This window comes from Lissotriton helveticus, chromosome 11 (assembly GCF_964261635.1).
Source record: "Lissotriton helveticus chromosome 11, aLisHel1.1, whole genome shotgun sequence".
In the NCBI taxonomy this organism is placed as follows: Eukaryota; Metazoa; Chordata; class Amphibia; order Caudata; family Salamandridae; genus Lissotriton; species Lissotriton helveticus.
Genome location: NC_136072.1, coordinates 415,298,697 through 415,322,922, shown reverse-complemented (window position 1 = coordinate 415,322,922; position 24,226 = coordinate 415,298,697). Strand labels below are relative to the sequence as shown.

General features: G+C 49.1%; 1 protein-coding gene across 3 annotated transcripts in view; it reads right to left on the bottom strand.

The window, feature by feature from the left end:
• Positions 1-24,226, bottom strand: part of STAG1 (STAG1 cohesin complex component) — a 1,346,357-nt gene that overhangs the window by 645,361 nt on the left and 676,770 nt on the right. For all 3 annotated transcript variants that reach the window (XM_078665875.1, XM_078665876.1, XM_078665877.1), the window contains exon 10: positions 3,397-3,520. In XM_078665875.1, coding sequence (XP_078522001.1) covers positions 3,397-3,520 — 124 coding nt within the window. The remainder of the gene's footprint in view (positions 1-3,396; positions 3,521-24,226) is intronic.

The window sequence follows — 24,226 nt, the reverse complement described above, 5'->3', positions numbered from 1 at the left end:
ACTATCATCCATTCTCCTCCAGTGTCAAATTCTCCTGAAGACTCAGCCTACGGCCAGACAGATTTCCTCCCTACTGGGGTCCATGGCCTCGTGCATATTTCTTGTTCCAAACGTCAGGTTCACATGAGACCTCTGCAGCAGATTCTGGAGGATCAGTGGTCCCAGATCTCCAATCGCTGGGAGGACAGGTTGTCGATACCTCTATCAGTCCAACTCTCCATCAGATGGTGGATGCAACTGAGTCATCTCCTCGTGGGAGTCCCCTTTCAAGAGGACAGGCCTCAACAGACTCTGGTGACTGATGCGTCCTTTCAGGGATGGGGCGCTCATATGGGATCATTGCAGATCCAAGGAATGTGGTCAGAGAAAGAGCAGCTATACCACATAAATATGTTAGAGCTCAGAGCTGTACATCTAGCTCTCAAAGCGTTCTTCCCGTCAATAACAGCGACCTCTCTGCTTGTTCACACGGACAACACAACAACGATGTACTACCTGAACAAGCAGGGCAGAACAAGATCCAGACCTCTGTCTCTGGAAGCACAGACAATCTGGAAATGGCTTCTGGCTCGAGATATGAGAATTTCTGCAATCCACTTGCCGGGTGTCCTCAATGTTCAAGCGGACGATCTAAGCAGGCACTTCGCAGAAGCACACGACTGGGTGTTAAAGCAAGAAGTGGTACAAGACATCTTCCACGACTGGGCAACACCAGACATAGATCTTTTTGCGGACGCAGAAAACGCAAAATGCCGCGTCTTCGCCTCCAGGTACCCGCAACCCGGGGTCCAGGGGGAATGTTCTGAGGATAGACTGGTCTACGCTTTTCCACCAATTCCACTCGTTCCTTTGGTGATCAGGAAGCTGTATGAGGCCAAGACAGACATGATCCTGGTTGCTCCAGATTGGCCTCGCCAGTGGTGGTATCCGGACCTTCTTCATCTATCCAAATTACCACACAGGTGGCTGCCATGTCATCCCGATCTGCTGACCAGGGCGGGCGGCAAGGTGTTCCACCCCAACCTGCCATCACTGAGGTTGGCAACATGGCTCCTGAGTTCATCCAATACGGACATTTAGGCCTCTCACGGGACTGCATGCAGATTTTGAGAGAGGCCAGAAGAGCTTCTACTAGAAAGTCTTATGCTTTCAAGTGGAAGCGCTTTTTCATGTGGTGTACTGCTGAAGGTCATGACCCTACTCGAGGTCAAGAACAGGTACTGTTGCCATACTTACTTTCTTTTGCCAAAACAGGTTTACAGTATTCTTACATAAAAGTTCACCTGGCAGCAAAAATAGCATACAGAAAGTCCCCTACTCAGGTTTCTTTTTTTCAAATGCCAGTTGTGAAGGATTTCCTGGAGGGTCTCAAAATAGTCTACCCCCCTGTGAGGGCCCCTTCTCCTCCCTGGGAGCTGAATGCAGTCCTATCTAAATTAATGCCGCCCCCGTTTGAGCCCTTTCATAAGGCTTCCCTCCATTACCTGACGTGGAAAACTGCTTTTCTCGTGGCAATCACTTCTGCGTGCAGGGTAAGCGAGCTACCGGCCTTATGCTCCACAGAACCTTATCTCGTTTTTCATGCGAATAGAGTTGTGTTACGTACTCACCCGAGGTTCCTCCCTAAGGTGGTCTCGGATTTTCACATAAATCAGTCAGTCACTCTTCCTACTTTTTTTGCCAATCTGGACACTCCAGCTGAGAAAGCTCTGCACTCTTTGGATTTAAAACAGGTGTTGAAGTTCTACCTGTATAAAACTAAGAGTGTACGAAAGTCTGACCAATTGTTTGTGAACTATGGTCCATTGAATACAGATTTTCCTGCCTCCAAAAGGTCCATTTCTAGATGGATAGTGTCATGCATTATGTTATCCTATCAGTTGGCACAAAGACGGCTCCCGGGTAAGCCGAGAGCTCATTCCACAAGAGTCAAAACTGCTACAATAGCAATGCTTAAGAATGTACCAATTCATGAAATTTGTAAGGCAGCCACATGGCGGTCGGTTCATACCTTCGCACGCCATTACTGCCTTGATTCTGATACTCAGGCGGATGCTCAAGTTGGTCAAGCATCCCTGAGAAATCTGTTTGGGTAATATCTGTTGGTAAAATGCTTGGTAGACTGGTATTTGCCCGCAGGGTATGGAGATGGGCTTGCTACTCTATTCAGTGCTTATGACTATTGATGAGTATCCCCTGGAAGAGAAGGATTAGTTACTTACCTGTAATCCTAGTTCTCTTCCAGGGGTATACTCATCTTAGTCATAAGCAACCCTCCCTCCTCCCCAGATGAATACCATGTCTGTAGATGTAAATGTTACCCATGCTGTGATTACACTGTTATACGCCGTCCAAAAGAACTGACCTGTCACCTGTGGTGCATGATGGGAGCCTGGGGGTTCCTGGAGGTCTTAAAGGCACGGCGCCAATTTATCAGTTGTTACTATGCAGCCTCTCTAGGCTAAACCTGCCTCTATGATCCTGCCTGTTTTTACCATTGAAAATAAAGGTTGTATGTTTCAAAGAAACTCAGGGCAGTTTGCTTCTTTACATATATCATATATGGTGACTTATATATCTTTATTTAGTCAAATGTAAATGTTTTACATGCAATAATGGCAGTTTTGGAGCCTAGTATGGAGTTTGTCAGGCTGCATATGTATATGCATATTATCTATATTTATGGATATTTATGGGTATATATATATATGTATATATATGCATATTGTTGGCTATTGCTCCGGGATCCGGCACGTGGGCGGGACTATTCAGTGCTTATGACTATTGATGAGTATGCCCTGGAAGAGAACAGCATTAACACCGACATACAAATAATGAATATAAAACGAGAACTTTTCTAAAATATTTTTCAAATTGGAGAATACATTAGTTCAAATTATATGAATTCGTTTCTTATCTTAAGTGCTTCACTACTAAAAGATTTGTATAATCAGAATGAATTTTTCAGAAATGCAATGACTTACATTTAGTGCATTCCTTTAACATGTGGTGCAAATATCCCATTAAAGTACCACCCGCCCATGATAAGGACCATGTAATCTGTCAGGCTGGGTATCATACATACATTCTAAGGTTTACCAATGCCACAGATAAAGCAACAATAGAGTGAAGGGATTAAATCGCATGACCATAGCACCATTCTTTCATCTTGCAACTCTACAGAGCCGAAACACAGGGTAGTTCACGTTAAGGAGGGATGGCGCTTTTGCCTCACTGAAATAAGCAATTGGGCTACATGAAACAAATCCATGTTTGAATATTTGTTAAAAGAAAAAACTAAACCGCATCACAGTACTTTGAATTGTGTAGCTTATATCTAAACACTTTTGAGTTACACCATCGCAAATCTACTTTAATAGTTTTAAAAACACTTACCCGGTCGTGAAGAGTCCAACCAACATATTTTAAATAACTGTCATTCAGGAAAGCATCACTGTACATTTTCATCCACACCCCAATTTCCTCAATGCAAATTGCTCGAATTTCAGCTATTGCATCACTGAAAATAAAGGAGGCTTAACTAAATTATCAAAAAGATTACATTATATAACATATATATGATTAGGCTCTAAATATATTTTGGAAAGCGAAACATCAGAAATTCAAATCACAGAATTGTCAGCAAGACTTCAAGGGAATGAGGATACACAAGATGAGACTAGGGCTAGTAGCGGAGGTATTCTGATCTAGGGTAGGATGAAGGATCCTCAGACGAAGTCAGTGCATGAAATTCAAAACGATACGGTTTTATTTCATGAAAACATAATTGTCCCCATAAACACTTACTGAGGAAACTCCAAAGTGAGACCTTGCAGAAAATTGCTTTGGGAACACAGCAAGGCAACCTTCCTATATGCATTGTTCTTTAGATTCCCTGAATATTTTCTCTGAAACCGTGTTGATTAATATGAGATTTTTTTATTGGTATATTAGCGTGGAGCACGGGAAGGCAAACATGGAACTTTCCAAAAAGCTTCATTTTTAATTCATTTTTTATCTGACTGGGAAAAGTACATGCCACTGATAATGCCTACATTTATAAGTCCAGAAATATCTTAATAATATAAATTCCTTAGATTCAAAGTCCCACCAACAAAAATTGCCATAACCCATTAGCAGGGCAAAACATTTTCACAAAGGTTTTTAAAATCAGACACCAATAGATAATGTGCATTTAGGTTCCTCTGCAGCAGCAGGCTCCATCCTGCCCACCTTTGTTCTTTACATGCATTAACATGGCAACAAAACTAGAGCTAACCTAAAAAGGAAGGATTGTTGCAAATAACAGAAGACATCTCTGATTTAAAAGTTACTAAGTAACCAACTTTCTTTAGCTTACGCATGAACATACCCTGCCCACACATTGGAAAAAGATTAAAGCACAACATACAAAGTAATGATGATCGCAAACTCTAGTCAGACAAAACAAACAACTTTAAACAAATATTAGTCAAACTAAGCACCTACTCTGGATGAACCACTGTGAAAGTGGTATTTTGTTTGGCAAAGCCCATATAGCCACAATGCAGACTTTGGTTGTGACCGGTCTCTGAAATGCAACTAAAAAAACATTACTTACTCTTAACACCAGTTCTCCACGATGGGTATATTCAATGTTTTAATAAGCATTAAAATAATAAATACACATGTGCAGGATACTGGAACAAAGAAATACATCTCTACAAGATACACAGCCCAAGAGATAGCTCATCATATAATGGTCAACAACTACTTTCACTTTAAATAGCACACTCCTAGTATGCATCGAGGCAGATCTATTAGTTTGTTTTGCCAAACTAATGAAGAAAGCAAAGAGGCTGACATAAAACATGAAGGAGGTATTTGTCCGGATCAACACCAAAGAATGCTGAATTGTCACAGGAAGTACCTCAATACAACTTCTAGGTGCTTCTCAGCGCCAATATATGGATGTTCCCAATGATTCCTAAAGATGTTCCAACTTGTGCACTTTCAGCTCAGGAGGTTTGTGGACGGGGGGAGTGGGTGGGGCTCAGAGGGTAATGTAGGTTTCCAGAATCATCAGTGTATCACTACTATCCAACAATATTTTTTTTACCAAGACGGGGAGCAACAACAGGTCTTGTGGATGTGGCGGGTGAGGAAGGGAGGCTGCCTTGTCTTTTGACCCTTTCGCCAAACGAGGTCAATAACCTCAAGGATGGCTCTCACTGCTTTCTGTGGCTCATTCCGAAAGTCGAACAAGAAGCAGACTTTTTTGGCAATGACTAAACTTAACCCTTTGACTTTAGAGTGAAACTTGGCAGTCATCAACTCCTCCTGTGTAGGAGTAATGATTCTTCCAATATACCTTGAGGTACTTCCCCTTCCTCATCTTCTACATTTTCAACCTCCACGTCCTCTTTAGTATCAGCTTCTACTTGATGGCGGATAGGAGATAAAGGCAATGGTAGCAGCTGCAGAGATGGCAGGAGTGTCTGGAGCAGATGATGTAGCTGCGGATGATGTGCCACTTGGTCCCGGAACCTGAAGTAAAATCTCTCCTGTGCTCTAAAGTCTGAGGAGATCCACTTGGACAAAGAGCATCAGGCAACAAAGCGCATTGTGGAGGGGGATAAGATCTCAAGGTATGAATGCCTTCCACAGCATTGTAGTAAATCGTATCATAAGGAGGATCCTAGTAAGGCCAATGCTGGTCACCTTAGTTAATAGTAAAGGTGATGCAAGCAAGGAGCACCCGTAGTATGTCATGAATGATGTAATATGTGACATCAGCAGTGGATTGCGGACACGTGAGATGCAGTTAGTACAACTAACTATATCGGAGGAATTTCAATGGTTTTGTACGAGTGAAATGTCCAGCTAACTAGAACACCCCTAAAACCTATAGTTTTTTCAGTGAAATCTAAGGTTTTTTAAATGCTAATTCCTAACTATATCCGGCCTGAAACCTATGGTTTTTTCAGTGAATTTCAAAGGTTTTGTAAATGAAATTTTTAAATGTATTGTTATACAGACTTTGATACTGATTTACTACAGTTTTTAAACTATTTATTTTTAGATTTTTTTAAATTACATTATACATTACAATACAAGGGGGCGAGGCTAGCAGGCCATGATGGCGGACGGAGGTCTGTTAGAGCTCCGGTGCCGCCGGGACGATATCATCCTGAAACGGCCTCCACGGGGCTGAATAACATCTTGGAGGGGGTGGCCCTGCATGTGCTGGTCTCCCCGGCAACCCTGAGAAGGTTTGGCGTTTCTGGCGGCAGAGGCGGCTGGTGGCGGAGCCCGGTGTTGATGCGGTCTAGTCCCCCAGATGAAGCCGGGACCCAAAGTTTTAGCCACGCAAGGCCTGCACGCATCCCGGAACAGCCTCCAAGGGGCTGCAATGCTTGTCGGAGGGGATGGGGCTGCTTGCGCTGGACCCCCCCCCAATCATTCTGAACACTCCTGGCGCTTCCGACGGCCAAGGGGATTACACGACGGAGCCTGGCGCTGCTGCAGCCTGCTCCCCTGAGGGCGACCGGGGCATGGAGTTTGGGGCACGCCCGACCTGCGGGGCACCGGCTGCTGGAGACTCCGGCGTTGCTCCTGGGCGGGCCGCTTGAGACCCGAGCACATCGGCGGAGACACAGCGGGGGGGGGGGGGGCAGCAACACCGAAGCCACCCCCAGAGACACCCTGCCCTGAACGCCGCACCGCGTCCGACCACTGCCCTGGACAGGCCCTGACTGCAGAGCCCTGGGGAGCGTGGCGGCTCAACGAACCCTGCAGCCCTGACTGGATGGACGGCGGGAGGTAGGGGGGCGAGGCGGACATTACCTAAGGGCGAGCACTGATACTGCGTTCGGACCCCTATCTCTCCCCCCCTCTCTCTCTCCTCCTTCCCCGTATCTCTTGGCCCTCCCGGAGAGGACCACAGCCCAGGCGTGGAGCGGACACCGGTAATTGCGCCGGCACGGGGGAGACCGCGTGGCTGGACCCTGGGTGAGGGGACGATACCTGCAGACGCCGGGATATTGGGGCTGCCTGGACTCCCGGGGTGCGCCTCTGAAGGAGAAGGTCAGAAGGTGCCACTGAATCAGATTCCCCCTCCCCCGACTGGCCCTCCGGGGCGGAGGCCCGCACGACCAGAACCAGGGGCCTGCAGAGAGAAGACCTGAGTGCCCCCCCCCCCCCGTGCCACGTGGTGGGTCCCGTCCACAGAGATCATGGAACTAGTGAAGGGGCAGCAACTGGTGGGGCCGGGTGACGGCACAGAATACCGACCACAGAGACTCCCACGCCTGGCCGCTGGATACGAATGGCCGGGGCAAACATGGTCCGGAAGGGGGCTAGGACCTTGGATGGCAAAGACGGCCCGATTACTGCGGGACAAGCCCCGGGGGCCATGTCGGAGGGGTCCACACTAACACCACCTGACCAGGCTCCTGCTGGGGATCCACAAGCTGATAAGCTGGATTTTATTCTGCAAGAGATCAGAGACTCCAGACTCGCTATGGAAACACAACTGGGAGCCCTTACCACTAACCTCTCTTTACTAAAGGCCGACAACTGCAAACTGGCTGACAAGGTGAAAGACCAGGGTGTGACGCTGGCGGAGATAACCCCGACAGTGGCAGATCAGACTAACTCCATCAAGCAACTACAAGACCAGGTGACTACCTTGATGGAACGCGTGGAGGATGCCAAAGGTCGTAATAGACGCAATAACATCCGCGTCATTGGGCTTCCGGAACGCAGTGAGGGGACCCGCGCAACAGAGTTCATGGAACAGTGGTTCCGTGACCATGTCGCCACGGAGGGCTTGTCACCGCTCTTCTGCGTGGAAAGGGCACACCGGATTCCTACGGGGAGGCCTAGACCGGGACAGCCGCCGCGACCACTGATCGTCAAGATCCTGAACTATCGGGACAGAGACATGTTACTTCAGAAGGCCCGAGAGAAATCGGTCATTGAATATGAAAATCAGTGAATCTCGTTATACCAGGACTACACTAACCAGGTGCAAAGACAAAGGTCCTCCTATTTTGCGGTCAAGAAGAGGCTCCAGAAAGCAAACCTCCGGTACGCCCTGTTGTTCCCGGCTCGCCTCAAGATAATCTATGACAACAAGACCCACTTGTTCGAAAGCCCTACTGACGTGGAGGAGTGGTTGGAGGTGATGGACGTTGAGGCGACTCAAGGGGAATCATCCAGCAATTCCAAGAAAGATCTGGACCGTACAGGAAGAACCTCCCCCACGACATCTGAGCAGTCGAGACGACGCAAGCCCTCTGCCGCACAGCAGAAAGAAGACCAGAGGATAGCGGTCAACACGGTGGGCTCCTTCAACACGGATACGGAAGACAGTACACTGCACTCCGACTCAGAACACAGCATGGTCCTGTTTCCGACTGACGCCGAGAGCGGCGGCGGATGAACTACTGGACAATGGACAGGAGTAACTGCCCAACATAGAGTAACCGGTGACCCCGCCTCCTATTGATATCCTTTGATGGTGACCTATGTGTGGATGGGATATACGGGGTGGAGGGTGCGGGTCCCTTGAGTGGTTGAGGGGTATGTTTTTTCGTTGTTTTTTTTACTGTGATACTTGGCGGTTGAACCCACACTACAGTGCTAAGTATCCCCCCCCCAATGATAGATGCCCTCTGTTATCCTGTCACATAGACCCTTACAGGCAGGGATTACCTGTCGATGGCAGAAAGGGCGAGAACCCCCCCCGGAGGCCGACAAGAATTATAGCTCTTAAAAGTCTTCCCCGGCGGCACCGTTGAGCCGAGGGCGCAGAACTGAAATACTATGTGGATAGGGTACATGCTAAGCCAACCCCCCGAAGGCGTATGCACCAATGTTTGGTTTGTTATGGTTTACATTTCATGGTTCGGCACAGCAATGTTTTCCAGCTGCGCCAAAAGAGTTCAAGTTTGGGGTGGGCAGAAGTACGTCTCCTGGCTATTGCAGATGGTATTTGTACTACAGATGAGGGCACGGTTTCCCGAGGCACTTAGGACCGAGTATGGCTGACACTACAGGGAAGTATAGGCTGGTTACCTGGAACTTGCGGGGACTTGGCGCCATACAAAAGAGACACAGAGTACACGCATACTTACTCCGACAGCACGCCCATATTGTCTTCATGCAAGAATCCCACTTAACACAATCCGAGGCACACACACTGCGGAAGAAGTGGAGGGGGGCTGTATTCTCTACGACATATTCTGCTTTCTCCAGGGGGGCTACCATCTGGGTGAGGCACGGTACTCCCTTTGTAGAACTTGAGAGGAAGGTTGACGACCAAGGAAGGTATATCCTAGTGAAAGGTACATTGAACGGCACATTACTGGTTCTGGGCAGCATATACGCCCCGAACTTTGAACAAGATACATTCCTTGCGAGGGTGGGCCGAGCGCTGACTGACTGGGTGGACATCCCTTGGATCTTGGGAGGGGACTGGAATATGGTTCTAGACGTGGATCAGGACAGGTCACCCCCCCTCCAGACGACGGGTATACACAGATTGGCGGATTCTTATAGGACCTGGCTCCAGGGTTGGGGATTGACGGACATATATGGGGAGAGGTGTGGCGCCGCGGCCAGGGCGACTGACGCTGGAATCTGGGGACCACGGTTCGATCCCCGGCTCCGGCGGCAGGTTAGCCCAGCACCATGTGACTCTGGGCAATAGCTCGCTTAATCTTCCCGACGGCCCCCAGCGCCTAGAGACCCTTACGGGTGATTGTGCGCTTTACAAATGTGGACTTTACTTTACATATGGCGAACACTGCACCCGACACATAGGGAATACTCCTACTACTCCGCGGTGCATGCCTTACATACCCGATTGGATAGGTTTTTGTGTACTAACTCACTGGTGTCCAAATGTGCGTCCTTAGACTACCTAGCTAAAACCTTCTCCGACCACAGGCCTCTGACACTTGATCTGCGGTGGGGAAGGGTGCCGTCCCCAGTGCCTACCTGGAGACTTAACTCGTTACTGTTGGAAGACATCCCTTCCGCGCATCCTTGTCGGATGCCCTGGAAAATTATTTCCGTGAGAACTGGGACTCGACGACGTCTAACTTAACGGTGTGGGATCATATGAAGGTTGTGATCAGGGGGGCAGCCATAGGCCAGACGGTGGGCGCTAGGCAGGAAATCCATAGAAAGCTGTGCGACATTGAGGACCGCCTGAAGACCCTAGAGGCGGCGGTGGGTGTGGACCCCGAACACAGGGAGGAATTGCAAACGTGTAATATAGAGCACGCCGAACTTTCAGAGACGCTAAGAATTATCGATCATAAAGATTACTTACGGCGGCAACAGGCCGAATCGGATAGATCGGGTGCCCTACTGGCTCGGCTGGTACAAGACAGTCCTGAAGCCCCAGTGATCACACAGATCAGGGACAGCACAGGTAGAATGGGGTCTACACAGTCGGCCATAAACGAAGCTTTTAGGGACCATCTCAGTATCTTATACGCCTCCCACCCATGGAGGACCGGGAGGAGATGATAGACTTTATGGGAGACCTACCTTTCCCAATCCTGTCCCAAGATGAGCAGGCGGAGATGGACGGACCCATCACGCAACAGGAAATCAAAGCGGCCATTCGGTCTCTTAATCGAGGTAAAACTCCCGGCCAAGACGGGCTACTGGTAGAATTTTATCAGATTTATTCTACAACCCTGGTACCCGTCTTGGAGAAAATCTATATGACATCCTATGAGACTGGTCACCTACCTGCCTCGACTATGCAAGCCTCCGTTATCTCAATTCCAAAACCTGGTAGGGACACCCTAGATCTCACTAATTACAGACCCCTCTCAATGCTCTCTACGGAATATAAAATACTTAGTAAAGCCATAGCTCTGCGAATACAAGCCCACCTCCTGGCCCTAATACATCCGGATCAATGCGGCTTCCTACCGGGGAGAAGCACGTCCCAAAACACGAGGAGGCTCCATGCCCTTATGGCTGCTGCGCCACTGGCTCTCTCTCGGGCCGGCTGTATCGCATTAGACCTCCGACAGGCATTTGATTCCTTGTCATGGACATTTATGTTCGAGGTCTTGAAACGTTTTGGCTTCCCCGACTCCCTAATAAGGTGGATCCGGTTATTGTACACGCGTCCAATGGCCAGGGTACGCACTGGCCGACACATCTCCTCTAGTTATGACATCCACCGAGGTACCCGGCAAGGCTGCCCGCTGTCGCCCCTACTGTTTATCCTGACCCTTGAACCCCTGGCGATGGCTGAGATGGGCATTTCCATCAGGGGAACGCACAACAAGATATCAATCTACGCCGATGACATCCTATTATATTTCCAGGACCTGGAGGAGAACCACTCGGCCCGGACTACCATTTTGGTCCGGTTCGCAGCTGTGTCAGGCCTGCCGGTCAATCCGGCGAAATCAGTGGTGTTTTATTTCCAGGAGGGACAACGGCCTTCCCACATACCATTTGGTGACTTCCAAATCCCGGTATCACAGACTACGTTTAAGTATCTGGGCATAAACGTTTATAGACAACCAGAAGACCAGATTGAAGGTAATTTTCGGCGGGCCATTACTGGCCTACGTAGTAGTGTGCAATTCTGGACGTCTTTGCCGTTGTCCGTCATGGGTAGGATAGCAGTTTCTAAAATGGTCATGCTTCCCCGCATGCTATATTATTTTGTAAATCTGCCGGTTCTCGTCCCACAACACATATTTAATACTCTAAATACGATCTTGATTACCCTCATCTGGGGCTCTGGACGACGGAGAATAAGTCTCAGAAAACTTTAACTGAGCACCAGACGGGGAGGCCTTGGAGTACCGGACCTCCGTGGTTATTATTACGCGAGTCAACTACAATGGTTGTCACCCTGGGTGGCAGGTGGGTACCTGCAGGAAATTGATTACACCAGAGATCAGCTGACACGCAGGGAGCTGCACTCCCTACTGCAACCCAGGGCCAAGATACCCCGGGATTGCCATCCTCTGTTGCACACCGCCCTGACGTGCTGGCGAAGGGCCCTGGCGTACACGTCGACGGCCCAACCTTATGCCGATAACATCCCCCTGTTGGGATTTCCAACGCCACAGGGACGTCTGACGCACCGCAGATTACAGCCCTGGAAGGATGCGGGAGTGGATAGAGTAGGTGACCTGTTCGGTGATGACACACTGCTGGACCATGCTTCCTTTGTACAGGCCACAGGGGCTCCGCCACGACTATACTTTCTACATGCCACCGTAACACACTACGTACGACATACATGAGCCCCACAGCGCAGTAAACCCGGGCAACACCAACTAGTGCACCTCCTTCACTACCTAGGGACTGGGGGACACCTAGTGCGGTGGTTATATACTGGAATTAGGGAACACGCTGCTGTGCCTCTTACCACACTCAGAGACACCTGGACGTTGGACACAGGGAAGGCTATGACAGATGGGGCATGGAAAGTTGTCCTGGAACACCCCAGAAGGGTGTCCAGGAATGTGAAGTTTAAATTCATACAAGCCATGGTGCTGCATAGGGCATACCTTACCCCCCAAAGACTGCACAGAATGTTCCCTGCCTCTTCCCACTGTTGTCCCCGGTGTCAGGCAAATGAGGCCGGCGTTCTCCACATGTGGTCTTGCCCACGCCTGAGCGGTTACTGGGGACAGGTTCGACATACTCCACACTCTCACGGGCACGCAGATACCGGAGGGAGCGTTGCCTAGCCTGATCGGGCACAGGAAAAGACCCAATGGGCATAAGGCCCAGCTGAAGCTCCTGGACTTAGCATTGTTGTTGGCAGTTAGGGCACTGACCATGAGGTGGAAATCTGCAAGACCCCCAGCCGTGGAGACTTGGCGATCCGAATTATTAAAAGGGGGCAGAGCAGAGGGCGTAGTCCTCCGTAGGGAAGAGGAGAGAGGGCTACGGAAACACCAGATTGCACAAGATTGGGAGCAAATGCTGCTAGAGCTAGAGGAAATAGATTTGACGCCCTCCCAGGCGGAGACCTTATAACAGAGACTGTTGGACGGGAGAAGGTGCGATTGTGAGAAGGGCCTTGCCCATGGCACGTGCAGGTTTGTCAGATGATGAGTACATCTATTTAGACGTGTCTGTTTTCCGAGAGTTCTAGGCCCATGGTACAGGATGAGCTGGGACGCCAGGAGACGTACGGGGAGGGGGGAGGGAAGTTGGGAGGGACGGGGACTGGTTATGACTTGATTATTTGGGACCACTGCTGCACAAACGCTGATGGGAAGTCTGATATTATCAACAAGGACCCATAAGTGAGAAATTATTACTTTCACGGGGAGTAGTTTCTGTTGTCATTGGCGTTTTGTATGTACTCAGTTATGAGAGACACCAAGTCAGATGCCTAAAGTTTAATGGGAGAAAACGAGAAAAGACTGTACAAAGATAATGATAACTGTATGTACAATGTAATACCTGAATGCAGTCATGAATAGAGTTAAAAAAAAATACATTACAATACAAAATATACTTTCTCAGAATGAATTACTTTAGTTTAAATAATTTGTAAATAGGCAATAGAATTTTAAGTACAGTAGTTACAGTTTTTGCACCAGGCAACACAATTTGAAACACAATGCAACATTGAGCTCAATGTGAATTTCTAGTCAAATGCAATTAGTTACTTTATGGATTACTTTTCTAACCACAGGATTGGACCCTAGATTCAGTCCTTGGACATCTCCTGTAAACAGATGAGTAAAAGCGTTTTGGTTACAGTAGTGATTTTTAAGGAATATTATAGTATTTTAAAAGTGGACAGAAATGTTTTCACATAGAATCTCCAATGTTATCCTACGGCAGAAAATTGACTTAGCATGTAAGTAGTGTTATCGTTAGTTTTTAGTTTATGAAAATAGACACTTAGAAACTTTTCTGCTGAAAACCACACAATGGATTCCTATGGAAGGAAATACAAGTTACTGGTAAGTACGCTTAGAATTACTTTTCAGGGTCAGTGCTGGGCTAAAAGATGCAGCACTGTGTTCTCTCCTGATAACAGGTGAGTAAATCGGAATTCGTAGTTCAGCTGATTTTAGAGGAATATTTGTACAATGGTGAAGGAAGGGGGCGGGGCCTGAGGTGACATGTGTGCAAAACACACCCTGCGGCGCGTTTTAAGCTGGGGAATTTATTCCTCGTCAATTCTGAGGTCCCCTAGCGGCCAATTAGCCCACCAGGTACCTCCAGTATGCGCCAGGGAGCTGCGTTGCAGAGAGGTGTTCAGAGGCCACGCCCCTTTTTACAACACTCTGCCACGCAGCTCCGTGGCACTTAGTGGAGGTATCTGGTGGGCTAGTTGGCCCCCAGGGTACCTCTGGATTGAAGAGGAATTAATTGCCTAACTTAAAATGTGCCACAGGGCGTGTTTGCACACATCACCTCAGGCCCCGCCCCCAACCTTCACCACTGTGCAAACGCGCCCCGTGGATTAAGTCCCCTTGAATCCTGAGGTCCCCTGGCGGCCAACTAGCCCACCAGGTACCTCCAGTAAGCGCCACAGAGCTGTGTTGCAGAGAGGTGTAAAAAGGGGCGTAGCCTCAGAACACCTCTCTGCATCGCATCCCCTGGTGCATACTAGAGGTTCCTGGTGGGCTAGTTGGTCCCCAGGGACCCCCAGTATTCAAGGGGAACTCGTTCCCCCTCAGCAAACACGCAGGGGGCGCATTTGCAGAGTGGTGCAAGGAGGGGTGTGGCCTCCAGCCCGATCCCTTTTTTTTTCTTTAAGAAGGGGGGCTGTGTAGCCCCCCTTCTTTTTATAATTTATTGGCCCTGGGGTCACCATCCCCCAGGGCCTGACCCCAATTTTTAATAAAAAATAAAAAAAATCAAGAAGGGGCCAGCGTGGCCCCCCTCCTGTGGCCAGTTCTGGCCCCGGGACCCCATCCCCCGGGCGTTTCTTTTTTAAAAATGTTTTTGGGGGGGAGTGGGCCGCGTGGCCCCCCTCCCGTGTCACTACTAGCCCCGGGGACCCCATCACCCGGGGCTGGCCCTCTTAGTTGGGGGCCGTGGTGGGGTCCCCAATCCCCCCACAGCCCAGCCGGCTCCCCGCCTCCTGCGGGAGCCGGCATTGCTTTTCCACATGGGGAGCAGCTAACATGCTGCTCCCCTGGTGGAAAACCAATCTGCTTTCCTATTTGGAAGCATAGGAAAGAAGTTTGCAATGACAGGGTGGGAGCAGCGAGGCTCCCGCCCTGTCATTGCAAACTACAGTGTCCCCCCGGGCACTGTCTAGGCCCTGGGGGCGGCGGTCCCCAGGGCCTAGACAAGGCTCCAGGAGGGGCCCACATTTTGAAGAAACCCCGGGGTTGGTGGTCCCCGGGGCTGGGGTGGCCTCAGAGCCCCCCCCCCACCTCACTTAATGTTTTGAAGCCCCAGGGGTGGCGGTCCTGAGAGCCCCTCCACCCATTTTAAACAAGCCCTGGGGGGGGGGGTCCCGTGAGCGCCCCGCATATATTAAGTTAGAGCCCCGGGGTGGCGGTCCCCGGGAGAGAGTGTGTGTGTGTGTGTGTGTGTGGGGGGGGGGCGGGGAGTTGGGACCCTTCCCCACACTATTTTTTTGATGATGCCCCGGGGACAAATTAGCATATTTAGCGTGGGGACCGCATTTTTTTTTATATCGGCAGGATGCGCGTATCCTGCGAGCATCCTCCCTTTAAAAAAAAATAATTTTGGGGCCTTGGGGGGTCCTTGTGGGACCCTCTGAGCAGGCCTAGGGGGTCAGGGTGTTTCTACCCTGCCTCCTTTTCGCGCTTTGCGATGTATTTTGGGGGTTTCTTGTGCCTTGGTTCTACCGAGGCACAAGATGGCTGCCAACACTTCCTGATTTGGAGTGTTGATAGCCAATTAAAATACAGCTTGTGCCCGGCAGACTGCGCTTAGGGTACGCGGACCCTCCGAGGCCATAGATATATATATATATATATACACACACACTTTTAAATGTCATTTTGTCAGGAAATATTGAATGGATTTACACCATTCAAGCAAAAGGCCTGAGTCTGAACTAAGGACTACCTCTTTGCCAAATTTGGTGTAATTCCGTTCAGCAGTTCGGGCTGTAGCTGCGGCTAAAGGTCCTATAAAAATTTCGCGAAGATTTGTCAATCAGCGCCATAGTTATTCCAAATAGAATGTTGCGGATTTCCTAGGGATAATAGGTCCTAACTATATCTACCTACTGGAGACAGCCAGTAGGTAATACATACACATATACACACACACCTTGTTGCACTGGTGATTGGAAAATAAAACCTGATAAAAAACAGGCTCCCGAGTGCAGTCCTAGAGAACTGAAGATGTGATGGGATCGTGAAAATATATAATATATATACACACACACACATATATATATATATATATACACATACATATATACATATATATATATATATGTATATATATATATACACATATATATACACACACACCACACACACATATAATTTTATTTTTTAAATTTAACAAGACGGGACAAATCCAGGTGAACATCTGGATAGTGAAAGCCAAAGCTTCAGTAGTTAGTTTACTTTAATGGCTCCTTGTAGGCTATGTGTTACTGTAACCATTAGGTGGCGGTCTCGTTCAGGAAATCGGTTTATTAGCAATGTCCGGAGCGACAATTCCCATCACAACGGGGAAGCAAGGCCAGGAGATAATTTTTGTTACGGTTAGGAGAGGAAAAGTTCAGTCTACTGCCAAGGAGCCTTAATCACGCACACAACAGATAAACTGTCCAGAGCTGCAAAAAAAGACAGCAGAGCCCACCCAGCAGCTTGAGTCCGTGCATCAACTTAAACTAAGACAAGGAAGGACATTAAACAAGCATTGGAAATGCAATAGGTCTCGCAGTAGTAAAGTTTGAGCTATAGGTGTTATTTTTTTTTTTTTTTTTATTTATGTGTTGTTTTTTCTAAATAGCTAAATTAATAGCTTTCTTCTTTACAAAGCCAATAGTTATAATTTTTGTAAATGTGACACCTCTAGCATTTGTAAAGCAACATGTTTTGTATTAACGGGACTTATATGTGACTTATATGTATTGATATAAAAAAAATCAATGGCTTAAAAAAACAATTAATAATTAATACGTAAATAAAATGGATTTTATTTTATATTGCCAATAGCTTAAAGTTTATTAAATATATTTAGTGAAGATGCTGTGGTTGCGCTGAGTGAGGGTGAGTGAGGGTGAGGGTGAGTGAGGGTGAGGGGTTGAGGGTGAGTGAGGGTGGGTGAGGGGTTGAGGGTGAGTGAGGGTGAGTGAGGGTGAGTGAGGGTGAGTGAGGGTGAGTGAGGGTGAGTGAGGGTGAGTGAGGGTGAGTGAGGGTGAGTGAGGGTGAGTGAGGGTGAGTGAGGGTGAGTGAGGGTGAGTGAGGGTGAGTGAGGGTGAGTGAGGGTGAGTGAGGGTGAGTGAGGGTGAGTGAGGGTGAGTGAGGGTGAGTGAGGGTGAGTGAGGGTGAGTGAGGGTGGGTGAGGGGTTGAGGGTGAGTGAGGGTGAGGGTTGGTGAGGGTGAGGCTTTAATTGATGGAGCCCTTTGAAACCTTGTGATGACATAGATCTATGCTACTTGAGAGGCACTGTAAGGGTGTCAGCTGCTGAGCTGTGGAGTGCGTGATTGTAATGGACACGTATAAAAATGTTTGCACGAGTTACAGTCTGATGGTGTATTACAAAAAATCTATAATTTGAAAGCGCTTTTTTCTTAAACCTATTTTTTTTTTACACATTTTGTGACAGCCTACCGTATTCTGGTATAATGTGAGTTTAAAACAACTTCATTTTCACAATGCTTTCTGTCACATTCTGGGCCCTCAAAACACTAAAAATACACAAGTCATTCTTCCCCACAATTGCCTAAGAGGTACGTCCAAAGGAATGAGTGGTGTCAACAGAGATGCATTTATTTGTAACGAGCTGTAGTGTAAGTTCACATGCAGCTTGCAAAAAGCATTATTTTTAAGGCATGGCGATCAGACTTTGAAAACCAAACACCGAGACATTGCTGAAACACAGAAGCAAGACCACAAGTTTGCATCAATTGAGGGCCACAGAACACCAATGTAGAAAACAAACATAAGGAGTAAATAAATGCAAACTTTTACACATCAGATCTTCTCAGTTAATTATTTTCCGTAGAGGGCTTCTAACTCATTCTGCACTGGAGCGCATGACAAATCACCTTTGTTCACTCGTTTGTCTACTTGCTAAATGTACTGGCTAGAATGATGTTGAAACCCGGGACAGTCCCTACACATTCGGGTCACCCGGATACCCTGTGGTGTGGATCCTAATTAAGGAAATGCACTGCAGTACATGCTAAACAGGTAGATTTCTGTATTATTTGCGCTTGCTTGCCAAGAAATAAAGTTGGGACGGTGTCATGATGTGTGTACATTCTGTCAAGAGGTGGGGCTGATAGAAGTATATCTCATTTCAACAGCGCAACTACCATAAATCAAAGATAAGAGCTTTATTTCACGATTTTTGCCGTGGGAAATTGTTTATTCAACTCGTCGGTGACACACCACAGCGCCCACTCGTTTGTTTACTTCTTTGCAGCCCTCGCACGCATCTGCGCTCTAGAACCACATGACCGGGCTTGGTAAGAGGCCAGAAAGGCAGACAAAATACACAATTCGCTCACTGATCCAGCGGCCACGTTAAAGTCAGGCAGGAAATTACATGTCCCATCCTTCAACAAAGGAAACAAGCATTTGCACCGGAGGCCAGTACTTACCAGCATAGTCCTAGGTCTGTACCGCATTGATGCTGGCTGCGGGTCGGCAGCTCTTTTGCCGAGCATGATCTTCAGAGCTGGGAAGAGAGCAGTGGGCTAACTCGGGAGGGGGCGGAGCGGGTAAAATAAACAAACGAGACGGAGGGAAGAGAGGGGAGGGGGGAGGAGAAATGCGACACGGCGGGAAGGGGAGGGGGCGGAGCGGGTTAAATTAAACAAACGAGACGGAGGGAAGAGAGGGGAGGGGGGAGGAGAAATGCGACACTGCGGGAAGGGGAGGGGGCGGAGCGGGTTAAATTAAACAAACAAGACGGACGGAGGAGAGGGGAGGAGAAATGGTACACAGCAGGAAGGGGAGGGGGCGGAGCGGGTAAAACAAGACGGACGTGCACGCGCTTTTAAGCTCAATGCGCATGCGCATTGAGCTTAAAAGTCACGGGCACTGCAAGGAATCGCCACGATTCCTTGCAGTGGATAAAGAGTGGATAAGCCCCCATAGTCTCGCTTGCTCGATGCGCATGCGCATCGACAGGCGAGACCTAAAAACGTGTTGCTTTAAGAGATGGTACCTACTAATTTCACTGGTGGAAAACTAAAAACGCAGGATCCTCCATAGATTCCATAGTTAGAACGGTTGGTTGACATTTCAAATGTTTCCCCCCACATACTGTTTTAGAAGCAAAAAGAGACAGTAAATGCTAACCTGTATGCGACTTCATTGAACTGAGCAGTCATCGGAATGCTTTTTTGACTGTTTTTGGATCAGGGAAGATATATTTCCCTTATTTGGCCTTAACCGTCTTACATTCCACATTTAATAATATTCTATGATTTCTTTTGAGCCCCAACAGGAAAATGCCCATAACATGTAACAAGGTGTACTTATAAAGCTCAGCTCAGTTCATTCTTGTGCCTCTAGGAGGGGACGAACCAGCTCTATATTGTTACCCAACTCAATGGGGATCATTTTATCGACATTGGTAGAATGAAAGGGTAAGTGAGCCCGCTGGTATTTAAACGTGTGAGGTCCAACAGATTCATGGAGCAAATGCATTAGTCTACTGAGCCACCAGACACACTATGATCTACTTTATACTTAATGACGTACCTAATCTAAAGTACAATCTGACTTTCAATATCTGTGATGGAAAACTAGCATTTTGCCTATGCCACTGAAACAGGTCAGGTCGGGCTGGACTGTTCCCATGAGGCACAGGGTCAGACTGATTTGCATATAGCCATGTCTGAACTGGGGTGGCAGAGTGGGCTAAAGAATGGTGATGGATTAAACCCAGATCTTTTGACTGGGTGTGAGCGTTTGATTGATTCAGATGCTCCGTCCATCACCACCCCCTTTTGTACCACTGAAACAGGTCAGACATAATTCAGGAAATCACTAATTTTCAATTATACATCTGCCTAAAGGAAAAGTCAGTTACCTGTAATCCTAATTCTTCTGCAGAGGAATTAGAAAATCATAAGCACGTAAGTGCCTGGCCCAGAGCATTGGTTGGGACGGAAAAGCCCAGCATCCTCAGTGTCCCAGTTGCAACGATTTTTGGTCAAGGGCAACCACAATCATGCATGGGCTGAATTCATTATGAACACTGGGAACATAATGGATACGGATTAATACCAACACGTATGAAACTACACATGCCACAGTCTATAAAAATGCCTCAAGTGCACCTTTCACAGGTGCGTTTTGTTGGACTTTAGTGCCTATAACTCTACTGGTTGAGAGGGAGGTAGATGAGGCGGGGCACCAAGGCACAGGCGCTTCATAGAACGCCTTTAATTCCCTATGCTTGGTACGTGCACTGTGTGTGCCTAGGTGTTGCCCGGGCAAAGAGTGGGCCGTCTTCACCAATCCGAGCCCAGAGGAAGCTGCGCTTGGCCACCTCTCTAGGCTCCACGACCAAGATTCCGCCTATTGGATCAACAAGCGATTTAAAGTTGAACGTAGACAACTAATCTATTGCCTTAAACAAGGGTAAAAGGAAAGCTAAACTCCGTAATGGGTGCAATAAATACTGAGATCGGACAACGCCCAAAGACAATCATGGTAGCTGCCCACTGAGTCATTGGTGACTAGATCTAGCCAAGAATGTGACTCAGCGGAACGGGGGCAGTCATCTTTTCTGATAAGACTGATAAGACTGGAGGGGGCTAGTCATACACCGAATTCCTGTGCTATTTATGATTTACAGATTGGAGGTATTGAAGGTCAGCTGACTATTTCCAATTCCTTACCTATTAAAAAGAAAGGGAGGGAGGGGCACAAGACAATACCTAGGAGGATCACGCAACAATCAGCTAATGAATCCAGTGCTAATCATAGACTACATTTTCATAAGGTTCATGATAACCAACAAATGGATCATTTCGTTATCGACTTTAATGTCTGTAAACTGAATTAATGGAGAATTGAGACCAATTCTATGTCAGGACCGGAGGCTTCGGATTATGCTATTCTTCCTTCGCTTTATTACAATTAGGAAAAACACAGCAGTCCCGAAAGGCCCGGGAGCGACCAACGTCTCCAGAAAGCCTCCGTGCCATGAGGCGGAGAGAGCCCTGAGTGACAAGGGAATGTGGCTCCCGAATCTGGATCGAGCAAGAGATGAGGAAAAAATAGGGGGAATAGGATTGGAAAAACCCAAGAAAGGACCAGAAAAATCGTCAAACCAGACTTGAGACCCCCAGAGCGGCGTAATCAACACCATCTCTACGTCCTGACGGTGAACCTGAGTCGCCGTCTCACCACCATTGAGAACGGAGGGAACGCCAAGGCGGCCCCCTACCCCAATCCTGGGGGAAAAACATCCATGGCAACTGCCAGAGAATCCGGCCTCCAACCGAAAAATCTCGGGAGGTGGTGGCACAGCCAGGACGCAAAACAGACCCCACGAAAAACAGACCCCACCGGGTACTCAGCCATTGGAAAAAACTGGGACGTCCAGCAACCGCCGACTGGCAACCTCTATGTAGCGGGAGAGCCAGTCCGCCACCTGAGCGTCTCGGACCGGCAAGGAGACTGCCGCCACCGATATGTGACGTGCGAGGCAACAGACCCAGAACTCCCTTGCCAAACCCGCCAGAGCTCGGGCGAGGTACACCCAGGTGATCGACGTATCAGACAGCCGAGACGTAGCCCATCACCAAAGGGGTGCAGGACTACACAGAATCCTTGGCTCAACCTCGGATCGCAAAAGACCCTGCGAAGAGCCCCAAACAGTTTATATGTAACCTTGGTCGTCGGAGGACCAGCGCCGCCTGTGGAGAACTCCCCGCAGCGGGTACCCCCAACCCGACCTGCCGGCATCGGAGACCATCACTAAATCCGGGACCGACCCGAAGGTCGCCCGGCCACACCTAGCCGCCATACGGGAGAGCCACCAGGCCACCACCACCGTCACGCCCTCCGAAAGGGCGCATCAGGTCGTAGGACATGCTCCGTCGGAGGTGTCGGGCCCGGAGGCGCCGGAGCGCTCTGTAGTGTAACGGCCCTGGGAAAAAATCGCCGGAACGGCGGACAACAGGAGTCCGATCCCTCGAAACCGTCTGCCGTAGCGTATGTTTGATCCTAGCTATCTCCCTCGAGGGAAGACTGAGAGAGGCCCCGACAGAGCCTATGACAAACTGAGGAACACGATGTCCTGAGACGGAACCAGAAACGACTTGGATTCGTTGAGGACGAAAAACCCGTCTCTGGAGAAACAGAACCTCTTGTTGAAGGGACCAGCCAGAGTCCTTGGAACACTGGGCCATCAAAAGGATGTCGGCAAGGTAAGCGATCATCCGAATACCTTGTCCCCGCAGGAACTCCACCACCGGGTGGAGCACTTTTCGTGAAGCCCTAAGGGCCGAGGAAAATACCGAAGGGCAGGGAGGCGAAACCCGAACACACAGTTCCAGCAAAACTGGAGGAACGCCGCCATCCGTCTTGTCCACCAGGAAGGTATTGCTGAGAAAAACATCGGGATGCCGCGTTGATAGGCGGATGGCCCCCTTCCGGAGTAACTCCGAGACCTCCCCGTCTATCAAGCGCGCGCCGGGGTCGGAAGCACCATCGGCCGTGGGCCCGAAGCCTGAAAAGGCTGGTAGCAGGCGGCTATGCGGAAACCCCGCACGGTTCGCGAACCCAGGCGCCCGTAGGAAGCGACGCCCCTTCCCCGTAAAAGGCCGCGAGCCTGCCCGCCACGAGGACCCGGTCCGAAGACAGGACACTTACCGTGGGGACTGTTGGGTCCAGGCGTCTAGCGGTAGCCTCGACCGCCAAGCGTTGGCCTCTCGTGGGGTAAAAAATCACCGAAGTTCGCGGAGGTCTGGTACCGGCCCCTGCCGGAGCCTCGCCCCCTACCGGTGGCCTGCTGCCCTGCATGGTCGAATACAACAAGGAAAGGCTCCCCAAAGAAGGCCGCCCTGCGCCACCGACCCCGCTTCCAAAGAAGCCAAGGCAAGAAACTTCGGGTCCAGCTTAGTAAGCAAAGACCTCCGCCGAGGGTGGACAGGGAGCAGATAGCGTCCCCCAAAAAGGATCACTCTCTGAGCCCAGTTAGGCAAACTCAGGGGAACGACCGTGCCAGTGGCTTACGCCTCCTCCGCCATGTCGAGGATCTACGTTGCGGCCCAACCGCGCCAATGTGTCTCGGCACGACCGGCAGGAGCGGGCAATGCCCTTCCGCTAGGAAAAGGTGGCCACTTTGCGCGTAACTCTGGTGCTAGGGACACTTTACCCTCCAAAGACTTACGCAGGCGACCCTGCCACCAACTTCGCCACCGTGTCAACCGGTGCCCAGGCGGCGGGCCGTGGATGCCGAATCTCACCCGGGACCACATAGCGGAACTGGCTCAGGTAGCGCAGCGGCCGAGCCTGAAGGGCGCCAAAAGCGCATTGACCCACCAGCGTCCCCGCGTCAGGGAGGACCGGTCCCGGGGACGGAGGCGCGGTCCCCAACCCGCTGCCGGCTCAGGGCCCGAGAGTGGCGCAGGGGGACCAGGTTGGCGCATTCCTTTACAAAGCGCGCAGACGGGCGATCCTCCATGGGACCCACCGCCTCAGTCGTACAGCGACATAGGAAGCTGTTGACCGCATGAGAAAGTGCTCCTCTTGTAAATAGGAGAGAAAGAAATATCCATCCTGTATGTGAAGCTGATGACCGCTTGCCAAAAGGTCCAATCATGTAAATAGGAGATAGATAAAAACTATCTAGACAGTAAAGAACCATCAAACTAATATGAAAACACTCATCAAAAGAACCATCATGGCGAAGCTGGTGACCGCTTACTAAAAGGTCTCATCCTGTAAATAGGAGATACGTAAAGAATAAATAAATAAATAACCATCTAGGCAAAAAGTACCATCAATGTAGTAAATAAAGAAATAAGCATCAAAAGAACCATCTTGTTCCCTGGCTGCAAAGCAGTAAAAGGCAGCCTATAGCACAACA